Source organism: Anthonomus grandis, chromosome 4, assembly GCF_022605725.1.
Source record: "Anthonomus grandis grandis chromosome 4, icAntGran1.3, whole genome shotgun sequence".
Classification (NCBI taxonomy): Eukaryota; Metazoa; Arthropoda; class Insecta; order Coleoptera; family Curculionidae; genus Anthonomus; species Anthonomus grandis.
This window is the reverse complement of record NC_065549.1, coordinates 14,855,616-14,871,971: the sequence shown is the minus strand read 5'-3', so window position 1 is coordinate 14,871,971 and position 16,356 is coordinate 14,855,616. Positions and strand designations below refer to the sequence as shown.

The window sequence follows — 16,356 nt, the reverse complement described above, 5'->3', positions numbered from 1 at the left end:
TAAAACCTTCCAAAATTTGACTGCTATTTAAAAATACATGCAAATTGTGGATATGTGCGTGATCTATTTAGTATCCTGAATATCTTGTATTTTTATAACCTCAAAATGAAGTTTGCGGCGTTGCCGGATTTTGTGAAATTTTAAGATTTATTGGATGGGGTCAAATTGATCAACTGATTGGGGTGAAATTGATCAGCAGATTGTAAAGCTTATATAATTTCAAGGGTATAGTACTACTTACATATACTGATAATAATATTTTTGGTTTTAGAATATTGACATAATGCCGAGTTTATAAGAGAAAAGTTGGGGCACGAAGGTACAAAGACTACGGTCAAGAGTCCATAGAAAAAGCGTTAGAAAAGGTCATAAATGAAGGGTGGAGTTTACGCAAAGCTGCAAAATGGTTCAAGATTTCTTACGGGACCTTAAATAATAGATACCATGGGCGTCATGTTAAAAGTAACGGCGGGCAAACCGTTTTTAGCTGCAATGAAGAGCAATCAATTCTTAAATGTGTTGCTATTTGTGGCAAATGGGGGTTTCCTCTTAATTTAACAGATTTAAGGCATATGGCAAAAAAACTGCTAGATACCCAAGGTCGTTCAGTGGCAAAATTTAAGGACAATTTACCCGGTACCGATTGGGTATTTTCGCTGTTAAAAAGACATAACAATGTAATAACTCAAAGGCTTGCAGCTAATATGAAAAGGGCTCGTGCTGATGTTTCTAGGCAAACATTAACTGAATATTTTGAAAACCTTAAAACAACTTTAAATGGTATTCCGTCGTGCAACGTATATAATTATGATGAAAATAATTTGCTTGACGACCCTGGGCGCAAAAAACTAATATATTCCCGTGGAGTAAAATACCCTGAACGAGTGTGCAATTTTACAAAATCTGCAACCTCAGTGATGATATGTGGTTCTGCAGCAGGAGTTCTTTTGCCAGGCTATTTAAAATGGCCTGGAGAGAAGTCTTGCTAGAATGGAAAAATACGTATCCGACACATTCATCAATTGACAAAAAGGATTTCCCACATTTGTTGCAAAAAACCTTGGTGACAATGGATAGTAAACTATCCAAAGATAAAATACTTCATGCGATTAAACGAAATCTTATTTCTTCTTTTGAAGCAAGTGGCATAGTCCCTTTAAATCCAAACCGAGTATTAGGCAAGCTGCCTAGAGAAGATTTTAATCAAGACCAAGCGCAGAACGTGTTGGTAAATTACTTACAACAACAGAGATTTTCAAATGCTCCAACAAGACGAAATAAGAAGAGAACAAAACTTGATGTTCAGCCAGGGAAAAGTGTGACAGCCCAAAATGATTTCAACAGTTCAGACAGCGACGTTGAAGAGCCTATAATAAATGATAATTCCGACGATGACATGACCGCCGACGATCTATTTATCCAGTTGCAGGAAAACGAAGAAATTGAATATTTGGAAGTGAGTCAAAGTGAGATCAAAATTTTTATTAGTTAAAGTGTTGGGGGGCATGCGAAAAAGTGTTAGCTATCGTTACATAGCTACAGTTCAAAATTTCAATGAAAACGAATTCGAAGTTCTGGGACTAAAATCTGTCGATGGAAGAAAAACTGTTTTTAAACGACACGAAGGCGACGAGTTTTCCATAGAGTTGGCAGATATAGTTGCTATTTTACCAGAACCTGCCGCTGAATGCGTCAAAGGCCAAATCATTTATCAATTCAAAAAAGCAGTAGATATTAAGGAGATGTAAATCCTTACTATACGCATTACTGCTTCTATCTATTAATTAAAGATTTGTTTCTTTACTTTTTGAATGTCTTTTATAAGTTTTTGTATTATTAAACAAGTGTTTTTAATAAAGTATTAAAAAACTGCAAGGTTTCCTATTTATTTTACCTAAAAAAATAACCAATTAGTGGAATTTTATGACTGATCAATTTCACCCCAAAACCTAGAATTATCTGTAACTTTTAAACGGATTGATGAACTTAAGCGGGGGTTAAATTGTTAATAATGCATTTTAAGGCATTGCAAGAAGAATACAATTATATGGCACTGATCAAAGTCACCCCCCTTTTGGTATGAAATTGAGCACACCTTATTTTGGCATTTTTTTAAACAACTTTAAATTTAGAGCAGATACGATTGCAAAATCCTTTTACGGCATCCATACACAATCATTTATGATTAATTTTAATATTGATACGCAGTTATCAAAAGAGTTACAAGCAAATTTACAAACGAAATGATCAATTTAACCCCGTTTCACGGTAATAACATCGAAAAAATTCACATTTTTTTAAATATCTCAGCTATAAATTTTGACTACTTAAATTAGCCAGCATTTTAATTAACTTTGTATCTCTTACAAATAAAAGATGATTAAACCGGGTGCCCTAATTAAGTAAAAACACAAATAACATTAAAAAGTAAAACAGTAAAGCCACTGAAACCCATAATAAACCTGTCGCACTAGTACTTTCCTTCATACTTGATTACATTTAAAACCCAACTGACAGCTTAATAGAATAACACAATAGTGTTATAGGTGTACTACGAAATAGAAAGCGGTCAGCTTGTAGCTCCTCGAGCTATCGATAAAATCCATCTTATAACTGTAAATGATGGAGTCAGAAACAAATTGGACACCTGACACTTACATAAAAAAAAACAGTTTGGACTCGAACTCATTTTGTTGCTATAAAGGAAGTTTGTACTTTTGAATTTTAATCATTTAGCCACGCGGAACTATGGTAACATGTAATTGGACGTCGAATACATGCACATAATCGAACAAATATTAAAATTATGCTGATTTTAATATAGGAATTGTTTAATAGAATCTCTGATTAATATTGATGCAATCGAGACCTTGTGTTTTTTAATTAAGCAGGAGCCGCCATAAGAAAACTTTATAATTTTTCAAGGTATCGCTGCTCCTTAAGCTAAATTTTAATTTTCAATACAAAATATTTATTAAAATCGTACAAAGGATCTTTAAACAATAACGCTCACATGCGTCATTTCTCAAGTTCGCTATTTTAGCATTGACCTCCGCATTTTCCACGTCTTACCTTCAATAACGCAGATATTTATTTTTAAATATCTACGCGATAAACTACTGTGCGAAACAAACAATTATTGGTGACGACAAAAGCTGATCTCGTGGGTTTTTACGATGGAGATAAATAGAAATTTTGATTTTTCTTAAGATTTTAAAAGGTATTTCAAGTGTGGAAATTGCGAAAAATGGTAATGAATATGTGGAAATTGTCCAGAAGCTAAATTTCATAAAATTTTTAAAAACGAACTAAATTATCTAAAGGTCATTTTAAAGGATTATTAGTGCTTTCATTTAGGGTCAAATTAATAAAAATTAGATTTTAACCCCTGTTGAGGTGGACCTAAGGATGTTCTAATATTTCAGTTTAAGTAGCAATCGGTATATTGTTGAATTTAAGAGATAGATGTAATAAAGAATCTTGGGGAAAATAGAAGGTAACATTTAAGAATATATATTTGTGATTCTAAATGATCATTTATATTTTGTTAAATATCATTTAGGTAAGAGCGGGATAATCAATCATTACAATATAAATATAATATAAAAGTGATATAAATTACTATATATATTACTTTAGTAAGCATTATATTTTAAGCGATAATTAGATAAAATGCACAAAATATACCGAGTACTTTTTAGATTGCTGAGATCATAAAACCAGCAATTTCAGTTCCAGTTTAAGGTATGACTCATTTTTCAAAGTCCAACTCAAATAATTAATAATTTTCAAATTAATTAAAGTAGAAACTTAAAAAAAAATAGTAGAAATCATAAAATGAACAAACAACTTTAATTAATAAAACCTCAAATTAGGCAGATAAAAGTACTAAAGATTTTAATATAAAAAGAAGTAAAATATAGGGTCAATTAATTTTTTCACAATTATTATTATTTTTTTTATTATTATTATTATTATTATTGGATAGTTGGTTTAGTTGGATAAATGGTCAAAAAAAAATCCAAGCTTTTCAAATATTTTCTTTAGTTGCCAACGTTTTGGCCTATATTAGGTTTTTTTCAGGGCAAACAAAAACACCAAAGCTCTTCGTTTAATTGTGAGAAATAGAACATAGTGGTATATGTGTTGTTGAGGAATATGTACCTGTGTACGTAAGTAACAATGTACTTAACAATAATAATCATTATTCATTCACAATCATTATCATTATTATTAAGTACATTGTTATTTATGCACCAACAGGTACATATTCCTCAACAACAAATAAACCAAAACAATCATATGAAACCACTATGTTCTATTTATCTTTGGATTTATTTTTGACCATTTATCCAACTAAACCCTTAAAAATTAAAAAAATTGAACTGGGTCACTAAAACAACACACAAAATTATTATTATTATTCTTTTATCACTCTATGAGATGAGGATAGAGCAGGCAGGCATAATTATATTACACCAAAAGTCTTAAAATTGAGTGAGAAGTTTTTATAAAATTTGAAATTTTTCAATTTTTTTTATTTATGCATAAAAAGTTTTTAGGTAATTTTGCTAATTAAGATTAATGAGCCATTTTAATTAAATATTAGCCATTTAATTAGGTGTATAACTACAGGTAATATCAATATGAAAAAACCAGCTAAATACATCAATGTCAAAGATTGGCGCCCAACGAGAGTCGTATAAATTTTGACTTTAATTAATAACTTCCTAATTAAGTGAATGATCGTAAATATATTAAATAAAATCATCTTAAAAAATTAAGTTAAACTAAGTGACTTTTAAAAAAATTACTATGGACTTCTTGCTCTTCAATGAATTAATATTTTACACCTTTTAATTGATCACATAAGTTCACAATATGCTAATCATATAAAAGTATTTATAACACTAGGCCCAAGTAGACTAAATGGCTAGGGATAGTCCAATAAAGCTGGTTATAGAAGAGAATCTTTTCATATAGATCCATTACATAGAATATCTGAATGGATTTATTTAAGACAACGGAAAAGCAAGTAATCCCTTAATACCAGAGCAAGTATACAATATATATTGAGTCTGGTTTAAACGTTGTCAACGTTGTGATGGGAGCAATCCATATGTACTATCGACATATTTAACAAATTTTTTATTTCAAGTAAAAACTTTTCTAGATGTCCAAGAAAAAAATATTCAAAATAATGATCTGGTTATTTAAAATAAAGAATACATTTTGAAAATTCAAATATGTCTTTGATCGTTACTTAAACATGTTTTAAATAGTACCAATTTCTTACTAAATTAGTCCGAAATATCCGGAAAATAATATCCAAGTTTTTCTTAATAAGGTTGCTTAAATAAATCTTCTAGATACTTTGACATCATAACTTCCAAATAGATATTCTCAGATGATATCTAAATAATAATGTATTCGTGTTTACAGTATCAAGCAAGGGGATAATTTGCATCTGATTAAACTATGATGCTTAAACGTGATGTGGCTTTAGCATTGATTGTCATTGTGATTAAGCATTATGAATAAGGAATTAATTACTTAAGCAAGTGAAGACGAAGTTTAATGAATATTCTGTTCACATAAATATTTTAGTAATACGTGTAAACTAATGAAGAAGAAATAGATTAATTTTGGAAATTACAGTAAAAACACACGTCAAATGTTGGCGTTGGTTTCTATTTTTTTTTTATTTTACCATTACACTTTAAATTATTCTTCCAAAATTTTAAAAATTAAACTCTGCTAAACTTAAAACTAAATGATGTCCATGTCAGTTGACAAATTTTAATTTACATATTCATAAATCACAATCATAAAGTGTTACTTAACATTTAAATCACAAACTAGCAATAAAATTATTAAAGTTCTCACTCGTCCGCTAAGTGGCCAAAAAAGTACTTTCAAAAGAGGTCGTAAACACGTTTTACGACAATAAAAATGTCCCGGTCGTGGTCCAGAAGTAGGACGAAGCAGTAATTTTTGGTAGATAATTAACTTGTCAGCTTGCATATCTCCGGGATGTGATTGTTTTTAAGTATGTAAAAACTTGGGTTTATTTATTTGTTAAAAATAGGCGCATAATAAGGATATAAGATTAAGTTTCTGAATTTTTTTGTCTAATAAGCGTTTTTGTCTGATAAATGATTGAATATAATAAATGTGTTTCGCTAAAAGGATCTCACAATGCACTACTTGGACATCTCATGAGCCTTCGTGTCAGGTTTTCCGATTTTTTAAGTCTGCTTAAAATTAACTGAAAATTAATATTAAAAGAAAAGGGGACAAAATAAAATTCAGCACTTTAAAAATATAAGAAATTTAAATTAAATTTTCTATCGTGCCTTATTAAACACACTTTCATGCACTTTACTACTGAAAAGACAAATATTTTCAACTATTTTCAGTTGTAATCAAAGCTCCTCTGCCCTTTTTATTCTTTAACTGTATTAAAGCCTCATTTGATCTGAAGTTCGTCTTTTATAAATCAATTTTATATTACTTTAGCTCCATAATAATTCACTATTTATTGCATATAATTTGAAATAAATAATTTAAAAAAATTAATATTATTATTATAAATATCTCCATTTATTATATTAACCAGGTAAACCAAATCCTTTACTAATTCCCAAAAATCTAAATTCTGAATATACTTTGTTCTCGATAAGAAAACATAAAAACGTGTACCGTGTCCATTCAAGTTATGCCGTAAATATGTTATAGTTTTAATTGTTTAACTTCCATTTTTTTAAACGCTATTTTTAAATATAAATTTATAAAGAATGTATGCTTGGATGAGAGAGATACTTAATTCAAATTTTGTTGAAGTGGTTCTAATTACATTTCATTAAAAATGTCTATATAATATATAAATATGTTTACAACGACGTTTCAAAAATTAATATTATCAAGATTTATGGCAATTGAGCCTAATTTCACACATTTTTTTTTTAATGTATTTTATAAATTATCCCAAAGATAATAATGCAATCATCGAAACGAGGTTGTGAACAAAAATATACATTTCAACTTAAGGGAATCGGGTTTAGGAATCGATTAGATCGAGCTCCACATTTATTTAAATTGGCAAATGTTTCGCTGTATATATGGCCTTCTTCAGGACACACAAAAAAAATTATAAAAAAAATTTTAGTGAAAAAAAATACTTTAAAAATTCGGTTAAATCAAATAAACAAGACTATATAAGTTTAAATGTTAAAGATACTTAAGAACTAAATATTAAGAACTTTTGAAAATGTTAAGTTTTCTAGTTAAGCAGAATGTGCATAGAGTCTAACTCAGAGCCCTTAAAGGTAAACATGTTTTTGTTTGAGATATCTAGGGCATATAAACACTTTTATAATTATATTAGTAAGCGCGAGAGGACTGTGTACTTTTTAATTAGCTCATCTTATAAGTTTTTTGCAAGAAAAGAATATGTCTTCTTTAAAATTAATAATAAACTACAAAATTAATCAATAATTACGAAACCTATGTATTAAGTGGTACTTTCTTAAAAATCACTGGCTGGTAAAAAAATGTATCGACCCGAACCTTCCGAATTAAGTCGTTCCACATACCGAACCAACCGCTCGCAATTACTGTCAAAATCAGTGCGAACGTGACAATGCGCAAAGAAAAAACCTGCTAAATTATGAACGAACATAAACAAGGAAGTGTACTTTTACATTCTCTTGTATGCGTCGGTACGACCTCGTTCTTGTTGTACTGGTGCTACTTTCGTTGCCAACCGAACGACGTAATGACGTTTGTCCTTTTACTTTTAAATGGACAAATCGGTTACGTTACTTGTTACTGTATTATTTATGGTTAAATTACTTAATTTAGTTTTTTTTTAAATACTAAATGTGACTAGTTTATTTTTGGTATTTTTTTAAAAGTGCGCAGCATTTGTTTGAGCTTAATCTTTTACTATGTAAAACGGTTTTATATAGTTTTTTTACAGTTATTTAATATTTTTTGCATACGTGTTAAGGCATAATACTATTTAGAAGAATATTTAGAAAAGGAAGCTTAAACGGTTTTATTATATACCAATTTATAAAATTGTTATATACACTTGTAAAAATCTTACCTTATTTTATATTTTCTAATTTTTTTTAATATTATTTTACGTCTTGCGATTTTGATATTAAAAATGTTTTGATAGAGTACGCTCAAATTCGTATTATACACAAATTTCAACTAGCCTAATGTAACAGTTTTTTTACAATTAGTTGATGTTAATTTTGATCAGATTCGGTGAGTATTTATATATAAATTAATACTGTAACAAACTTTTGTTTTTTGAAAGTATTCGCTCGTAAAAGTGGCTTTATTGGTCAGACAACATAAACTGAAGCCATAAATCCCACAAATTTAGGGAACAAAAATCAACATGAAGCCTAACAGTTTTCCATCGAGAGATTTAATGACGCCCAGATTATATTACTGGTTCGTGTGTGTTTATTTTCACTTTTCGTGTGTAATGTTTGTTTTTTTAATTGGTTTCCGTGTTTTGAGTATTTTGCTTATTTCACTGGAAGTATTTAGAAAAAAGTGAAATGCATTTGGTATAATCGGAACGATCGCATTGGCTAAGAATAAACATAGAAGATGTAGGTGAAAAGAAATTAATACATTACTAATTTAAAAGTAAATGTATTTATGCAAAATTTGTTTGTAAACTTAAAGCTTGAAAAATGTTATTGAACGAAAGAGCTGAGTCACCTAAAATGTTTTTTTTTTCAGTATAAAACTTATGAATGTGTAAGACTTAGTCTATCCCTGGGAATCAAAATTATTCAGAAGTGACCCTATGGATTCATTTTATAGAGGTGTATATTCTGATCCTCATAATAAAAATTCATCAAAGTGTACAAAGCATTAGTGGCTTTGACGTTCAACAATTTGTTCAAATTTTTAATATCTCTTTCTGCAAATTATCCACATTCACTAGATTGCTTACATAATAATAAAAAAATTAAACAAAAAAAAAACAAATATATCGACAATATACGTTTCTATTTTTGGTTTAATTAGGACTTATTAGATTGACCAACTAATTCTTAAAATTCTTAAGGAAATATGTTACTAATTATGAAAAATTGCACTTTACCACATAGAACTATAAAATGTAACCAACGTAATAAAAGCTCTACTTAGAAATTCTTCGATTTCTTCACAAGTTGGTTAACGTGTTCTTTTATGACGTTCTCACGACACTATCTGAGTTTTGTAGTTTAATAGAAAACCACTTGCGGCAAATTATAAGACATTTATTTTAAAAGAAAAATACGCATTTTCTGTAGCAATTTAATTAAAAAACAAAAATATTTTTGCATATTTACTTGACCAAAGCATAAAAAGACATAAGTAAGATATGACAATTTCTATACTTTAGTTGAAATTCTGACTTACCCATGGTAAGAAGGTGCAGGAACATCGATGGTGTGTGAAGCATTTCTCTTCCTATCTCCAGCCATATCAGCTAAACGAGCAAAATCAGTGTCTTGGTCAGCTAAACGTGCTGACTTTCTGGACTCTAGTAAACGCACTTCGTCCAGTTTCTTCTGAACTTCAAAAGGATCCTGAAAAAAATAAGCACATAAAAAAATGTTTTACTTAATATTTCTTAAATAGATTCATATCATTTAATATTATATTGTTTTTTTTCTGATTTTTCCGGGTAAAACACTTTATTGCTCAGTATTATAAACCAGTCTAATATTGCGTATCTGTAATTATTGGATTACGACTAGGAGTTAGCAGGAGACTCACTATTTTCAGTTAAAAAAAAAACAATTTTTCTATTAGGGTTCTACATAATTCAATTTCATATGTGGCCATTATATTAGTTTTAGGTTCAAATTTACACTTCAGTTTCTTATCGATCAAATTTTAATAGACTTTCTAATGAAAACGCATCTATAACAAACAATGATTGACATATAACATGTATCATATAACATTCATGCAAGAAATACCCTGATTCACAGAATCAAAAACTTTACTTAAATCGCACATGATTTTCTTAAAGAGCATGCCACATTTAATATAACTTGCCGGGTACTTATTATTGAAAAAAATATGTAATTATACATAAATTAAAAATGAGTGTCAAAAATAATTAAAAGAAAATTCATTTCAATTTTAAGAACCATAGAAAATAAAATCAAATACTTGAAACAAAATGGAAAAGTGGTTTGCAAGTCTAATACATAAAAAAATACTTTAAATATTAAGACAAATATTTTAAGTTCCACTTATTATTACGAATTAATATGAAATGGCTTTTATTGCTTAAAAAATATGTTGAAGTAAAGCAAGTATTCCAAAGGTATAAAAAATAGCTTTAAATGCCTAAAATTATTTTAAAAATTGGTTCAAAATCAAACATATAAGAAGTTAATTTAAAATAATTTAAAAGACAATCGTCCCAAGCAACCCGAACTATTATAAAATAGATTATATAAAAGTTATTAGAATTATGAAAAATATTTTAAAGATATAGAAAATAGCTTTATATGCCTGGAATATAATAAAAAGTTCAATTCAAAAGCAAACATGTAAGAAATTAGTAGTGAAATATTAAGTGTCCCAACCACTCGCAATTAACATAATGGCTTTAATCACTAGAATGAAATTTAAAATCAATTGAATACCTGGAAAATATGAATCAAGTATTTGAAAAACATAAAATATAGCTTCAAATGTCTGGAATAACATATATAATTGGTCCAAAAGTCAGGATCATATAAGAAGTTATTTAAAAATATCAAGACAAGCGTCCAAACAACTCAAAATTACTATAAAAAGACTTTTAATACCTGAAGGAAACGTAAAATAGCTTTGAATGGTCGAAAATAAGAAGAAATAATTCCAAAAACATAAAAAATAGCTTCAACTACATAAAAAAAAGATAATTATTCAAGAAGTCAGAAACGTATCCCAAGAATTTCAAATTTTTATAAATTGCCTTCAAATCCGCGAAAGACATTTAAAATTACTTCAAATTTCTGGAAAAATAAAGAATTATATTAAGGATCTAAGGACATAAAAAAATAGCTTCTGCTGCATGTAATAAAATAAAATATCAATATCCCCCCATATTCCAATTTACAATAAAATAGCTTCAAAAACTCAAAAGAAACTTAAAATTGCCTCGAATACCTGGATAATATGAAAAATTATATAATAAATTAAAAAAAAATATAGCTTCAAGTGCCTGAAATAATATAGAAAATTAGTCTAAAATGTGAAAAAATGAGAGAAATTATTAAAAAATATTAAGAAAAGTATCTCAAGATTTTTTAATTACTATAAAATGGCTTCAAATAATTACAAGAACTTTAAAATTACTTTGAAGGCCTGAAAAATATTCGATGTTTCTGGAACGTATACAAAATTACTTAGAAGAACACTTAAATATTTACACAAGTGTCGCAAGCAATCCAAATTAAAATGAAATAGCTTTAAATATCAAGAAACAATTTAAAATATCTTTAAATACCTTAAATGTATTTTTCCAAGAAAATTTCATAATTGACACAGTCAAAGGTTATATTTATCGCCAAAAATAAAGGGATGTATATTTCATTTTAGGAAAAGGTGAGTTATATATGATACAAAATATGCCCAATACAGTATTTCTACCCTTTTGTAATTAAACTTGGTCCTTTGCAAAATGCCATTAGGCCATTTAAAAAACCATATATTGTTTTATCATTTTTTAATATGATTGTAAGTAGAGAAATTGAACATTCAAACATTCTTTCGAATAGTGGAAAAATTTGTTCACTCAGCCATATAACTTTAACAGTTTTGTTAATGGAATACCGCACTTTTGTAGATTAATCGAAATAACCTCGTACGTGCCATTCATCCATTTCCAGTTATAAATTGTATATTAAAGTTGTAATTGAACACCTTTTACGTTCGGGAACAATTTTTACTAATATGATAGTTTGAGCATCGGAACAATGCTAATTCAAGCCCGCTTGGCGACGAGACTCTACTATTAAAATTGACCTTTAATCGAAATGTACGTAACATTGCTATTTTCTGTTATTACTAGGCATGCATAAGTCCAAGGACGTACCGTTTTTCTCTCAATTACTGTGATGGCTAATTTTTTAAACAGCTGTTCGCGAGCTTGAAGCGAACGTGTGGGACTTCAAGGAAAAATTATTTAATCGTAAATGGAAGTGGGATCGTTTATTGTCAAATTGTTAAGCCCACAAAAATATAATTAGGTATGATCAAGTTTGGAATAAACAACAAAATCCATTCATAAATAGTATTGAAAGAAATCCTTCAACAGAAAAATTATTGAATTAATCATTAATAATTTGAAAAATATAGTAGCATTTGGGAATTACTTGGAAATTATAAAAAAAACTTAAGCCTTTTTAGAGGATTTTTTGCATGACAAAATTTTCATAACAATTTTACAAAACATTTTTTTAAATCTTGATAACTAACTTAACAAAAACAGAACCAGGATCAAAGTTGTAGTCGTGGGTAGGTGCTCGCCCAATGGTATGATAATTGCCTACAGTCACAGTTTTTTAGGTCATAAAGTTGTTAACTTACTTTTTTAGATGATATTTTACCAGGTTATTCTCTAAAATTACACTGAGATGAATGGTTACAATGGTTTTTAAATAAATATATGTTTTAAAATTCCTATTCCAAGTCGGCATATTTGGAAATTTCTTGGTTTCTTTCTTCTTTCACATTGTTGTTATCGTGCTTTTGCCTTTTATTAAAAACTACTTCATACAGTTTATTGTGCAAGATTTTTTAATTGACCGATGATTCCTCTTTAGCAAGATTTACCGGGAAAATGCTTCTTAAAAAAACTTTTTAAGTTTTTTGCTCTTTGCCTTAAGCCTCTGCCTCCTTAACATATGTGTTATATTGTTTTATTTACTAGTGCATTGGAATGATCAGTAAATAATATTAAATGTAATATTTTTCGTTATAATTGGTATTTTATTTTAATTATTTAAACTCAATCTTTTTTAGATAGTTATTACTGGTAAAATTATCTAAAGCCAATATATTTAATAAGAAATAATAGATCTATTACTTCAGCAACCAGGGGAGTGGAGTTTATTTTCTTTATTATTAAATGTCTCTTTATTAAGTTGAAATTTAAAAACATACTTGTTGTAAGTTCTGTCGTATACTTCGAACCGAATTTTAGTTTAGAAAATTAGAATTTATATTTTTACCTTTTTGAGTGTCTTTGGGATAGTAAATGTAGTACCTTTTTATGATACCTATGATAATAAAAAAAATATATTTTTACAAGAAATCCTTACTTTAAATAACCTTTTACAATATAATACTACGAACAATTTTAGGGATAGATATTTGTATCTGGTTTTTTTTAACCTAAAGATACAACAGATAAGCCTGTGGACCAATTAGTGAGGGAGGATCCATATCATTCAGCGTTAATGCTTGAGCTACCACTTAAAGATGAACATACGTCATGCATATTAAAAAGTTACGTATATGGCTTTGCCAAATCAACTAGACCTGATAACATTACAGTCTATATATGTAAGGGCCTGGCAGAGTGTTTAGTTGCTGCCATAAGAGATATATTTAATTTAACTCGTAAATTTAGATAATTTTCTAAAACTTTAAAAATGGCAGATATAACTCCACAAGCTTAATTAATGTATAAGCAAACATTTTTGAAACTACTTTATACTAACCGAATCCTTAATTCTGAGCTAAATTGAGTCAAGTCTGACTGAAGTTAGAGATCTAGGAGTTTGTTTCAGTCAAATTAAACATTTATTAGTCATTTTGCCAAGATTACGAAAAAAAGCACCAAGATTTCTCATTAGAAAAACTAAACATTTTAAAATCTCTATTATAACAAGATTATATAATGCAATAATTTGACTCCATCTTAATTAGGCTTTTCAAATATGGATGCCTTTGGAATTCGTGCAGATAGATCAAATAGAAAAGACCCAAAAAATATTTATGCGGTATTTTTATGTAATAAATAATAATTCTTATCCATATATAGTTTCTTATAGAAGTATGCTGGATAGTATTTCATTTAATACTTTCCTATTTACAAGAAAAACACAAGCGGTAATATTTTTGTATAATATATTAAATAGCCTTAATTATTAAGACCTCAAAAAATCTTTAATATGGATCTTAATAATAATTTATCTTCCTTCATCGCTAATGAAGTTTTTGAAGAGACCAGAATATATATTCTGAATATATCTCTTAAAATTCTAATATTATTGCCATTTTTAATCTCATAATAAAAGTGGGATTTCTAACTAAGTTAAAACACATTTAAAACTGTTTTTTTTTGTATTTGACTTGTTAATTATTTTTATGTTCATATTTTTTCTATTGTTGTTACTAAATTTAATATAACATTAGTAGCAGTCTGTATTTTTTAGTACCTACTTAACTTTATGTGTTATTACCAATTTTGTGGTGTTTGTGGAGTATTGCAAGTAAATATATAAATGTATAATTTTTTTTCCTAAAATTAACCATAACGCATTTCATAAAAAAATTTAGGATAAAGGTAAGTCGTTAACATGACAAATTGGATCTTTTGGGAAACAATTAATTTTTTATTGACTAACAGGATTTATCCTGTCAAAGCAATAAATTTCACAGAATGACTTTTCTCTAGTATAAAAGTAATCACTAGTAGAGTCGTCAAGAAAAATATATTTTGACTTATATGGCACTATATTTACGTATTTTAATTATAATGTTAAAGTCAGTTTATTATTGCCATTGAAATGCAATCAAGCAATATACTGTTAAAAAAATAGGTAATTTCTCTATCTTTCAGAGTATACTTTTTACATAATAAAATAAATAAAGTAATCACATTTATATTTTAACAAGGTACATATACGATTTTCAACTAAAATAACGCCTTTAATTTTAATAATATTATTTGAAGGGTTAAATAGTAATAGGTAAAAAAAAATCAAATAAATTCTTTATAGGGCTGTTTCTACATAATAAAATTATGCTATAAACTGCTAGGTATATTAAATATCTTCTAAATAAAATTGATTCATAAGATGCAGACTGCTATTTTTTTTTTTTAGATATTTGTGCTTTAAAGCAGTATGAATAATATAAAGTAAAAAGATAAATCATAAGCTAACCCAAAATTAGATAATGCGATACAATTTATTCTGGAAGTATACAAAATAAATTCTTTCACAGTAATCCTATGTTAGTATCTTCATATGAATCTACAAAAAATTCGTAGTACTAAGTAAAATAATAACGTTATAAATTTAAAAAAAAATCAACTATAGTTCACAAAGGTACAGATTGGTTAACTTTTATAACATTAAATAAAACGAAAAAAAAACACAAAATCACATGCATTTTTTGCACAGTATCACAGTATAAATTTAAACATGTCACCATTTACCTAAAGCTTAATTAATTTACTAAGGATTTGTGTTTTTAGTGTATTATAATAATTATGTAAATTAAAAAAATAAAACTTTTAATTTGTTTTCAATAAAATATAAGGTGAACAACAGCCTTGATGAAAAGATAATTTTTCTCTATTCCTTTTTATTTGTATGTAGACATAAATCAATTAATTTTAAAAAAATACAATTTGCATTGTATTTTATGAATTAATACGATTTTAATATTTTTATTCGAATGATACCATTATATTTATTTCATATGACATAAAATACATAAATATCGCATAAATATTTCCAGGCACTGTGTGCAAAAATTAAACAAATTTAAGCATTAAACTGACATATTAATTTTGGTAATTAAACGCTAATTAAAATCTAATTAACTTAATAATTTAACTGAAAATGGGCCTCTTTTTGTGAAAAATGTTAAAAGACTAAAATCTAGGTGTTCTTTTAAACATGTAATTAGGGCTTCTGAAAAATTATAATTGTCAATTAAAAGGTGTGGCCTACTTTATGTTTTTAGGATATATTTAAAAAAAAACTTATAGGCCTAACAAAATTGTATATCACATCACGTACATTGACATATATGTGCAAAAGATTCTATAATAATCTTACTTCCTTAAAAAAAATGTTATAGATCATTATGATCATAAATTCGATTAAAAACTTTCACTTATAAAATTCCTAATAATTATTACATTGTTGACCTAAATCTATTACATAACCTCTTTTTTTAATCTTCATATTTAGGCTACGCACGAACGTAAATATAAAAAATAAACAATGATGATAAACATAGCCCAGTTTCATTTTGTTAACCAATTATCGTATCCTTGATAAAAGATCTTATTACGTGATGTTATATTTCAATTTT

The 16,356-nt window shown here is 27.6% G+C and overlaps 1 protein-coding gene across 1 annotated transcript in view; it reads right to left on the bottom strand.

Moving 5' to 3' along the window:
- Positions 1–16,356, bottom strand: part of LOC126735560 (zinc finger protein 395) — a 176,779-nt gene that overhangs the window by 107,325 nt on the left and 53,098 nt on the right. The window contains exon 2 of the mRNA XM_050439594.1: positions 9,436–9,605. Within this exon, the coding sequence (XP_050295551.1) occupies positions 9,436–9,605 (170 nt within the window). The remainder of the gene's footprint in view (positions 1–9,435; positions 9,606–16,356) is intronic.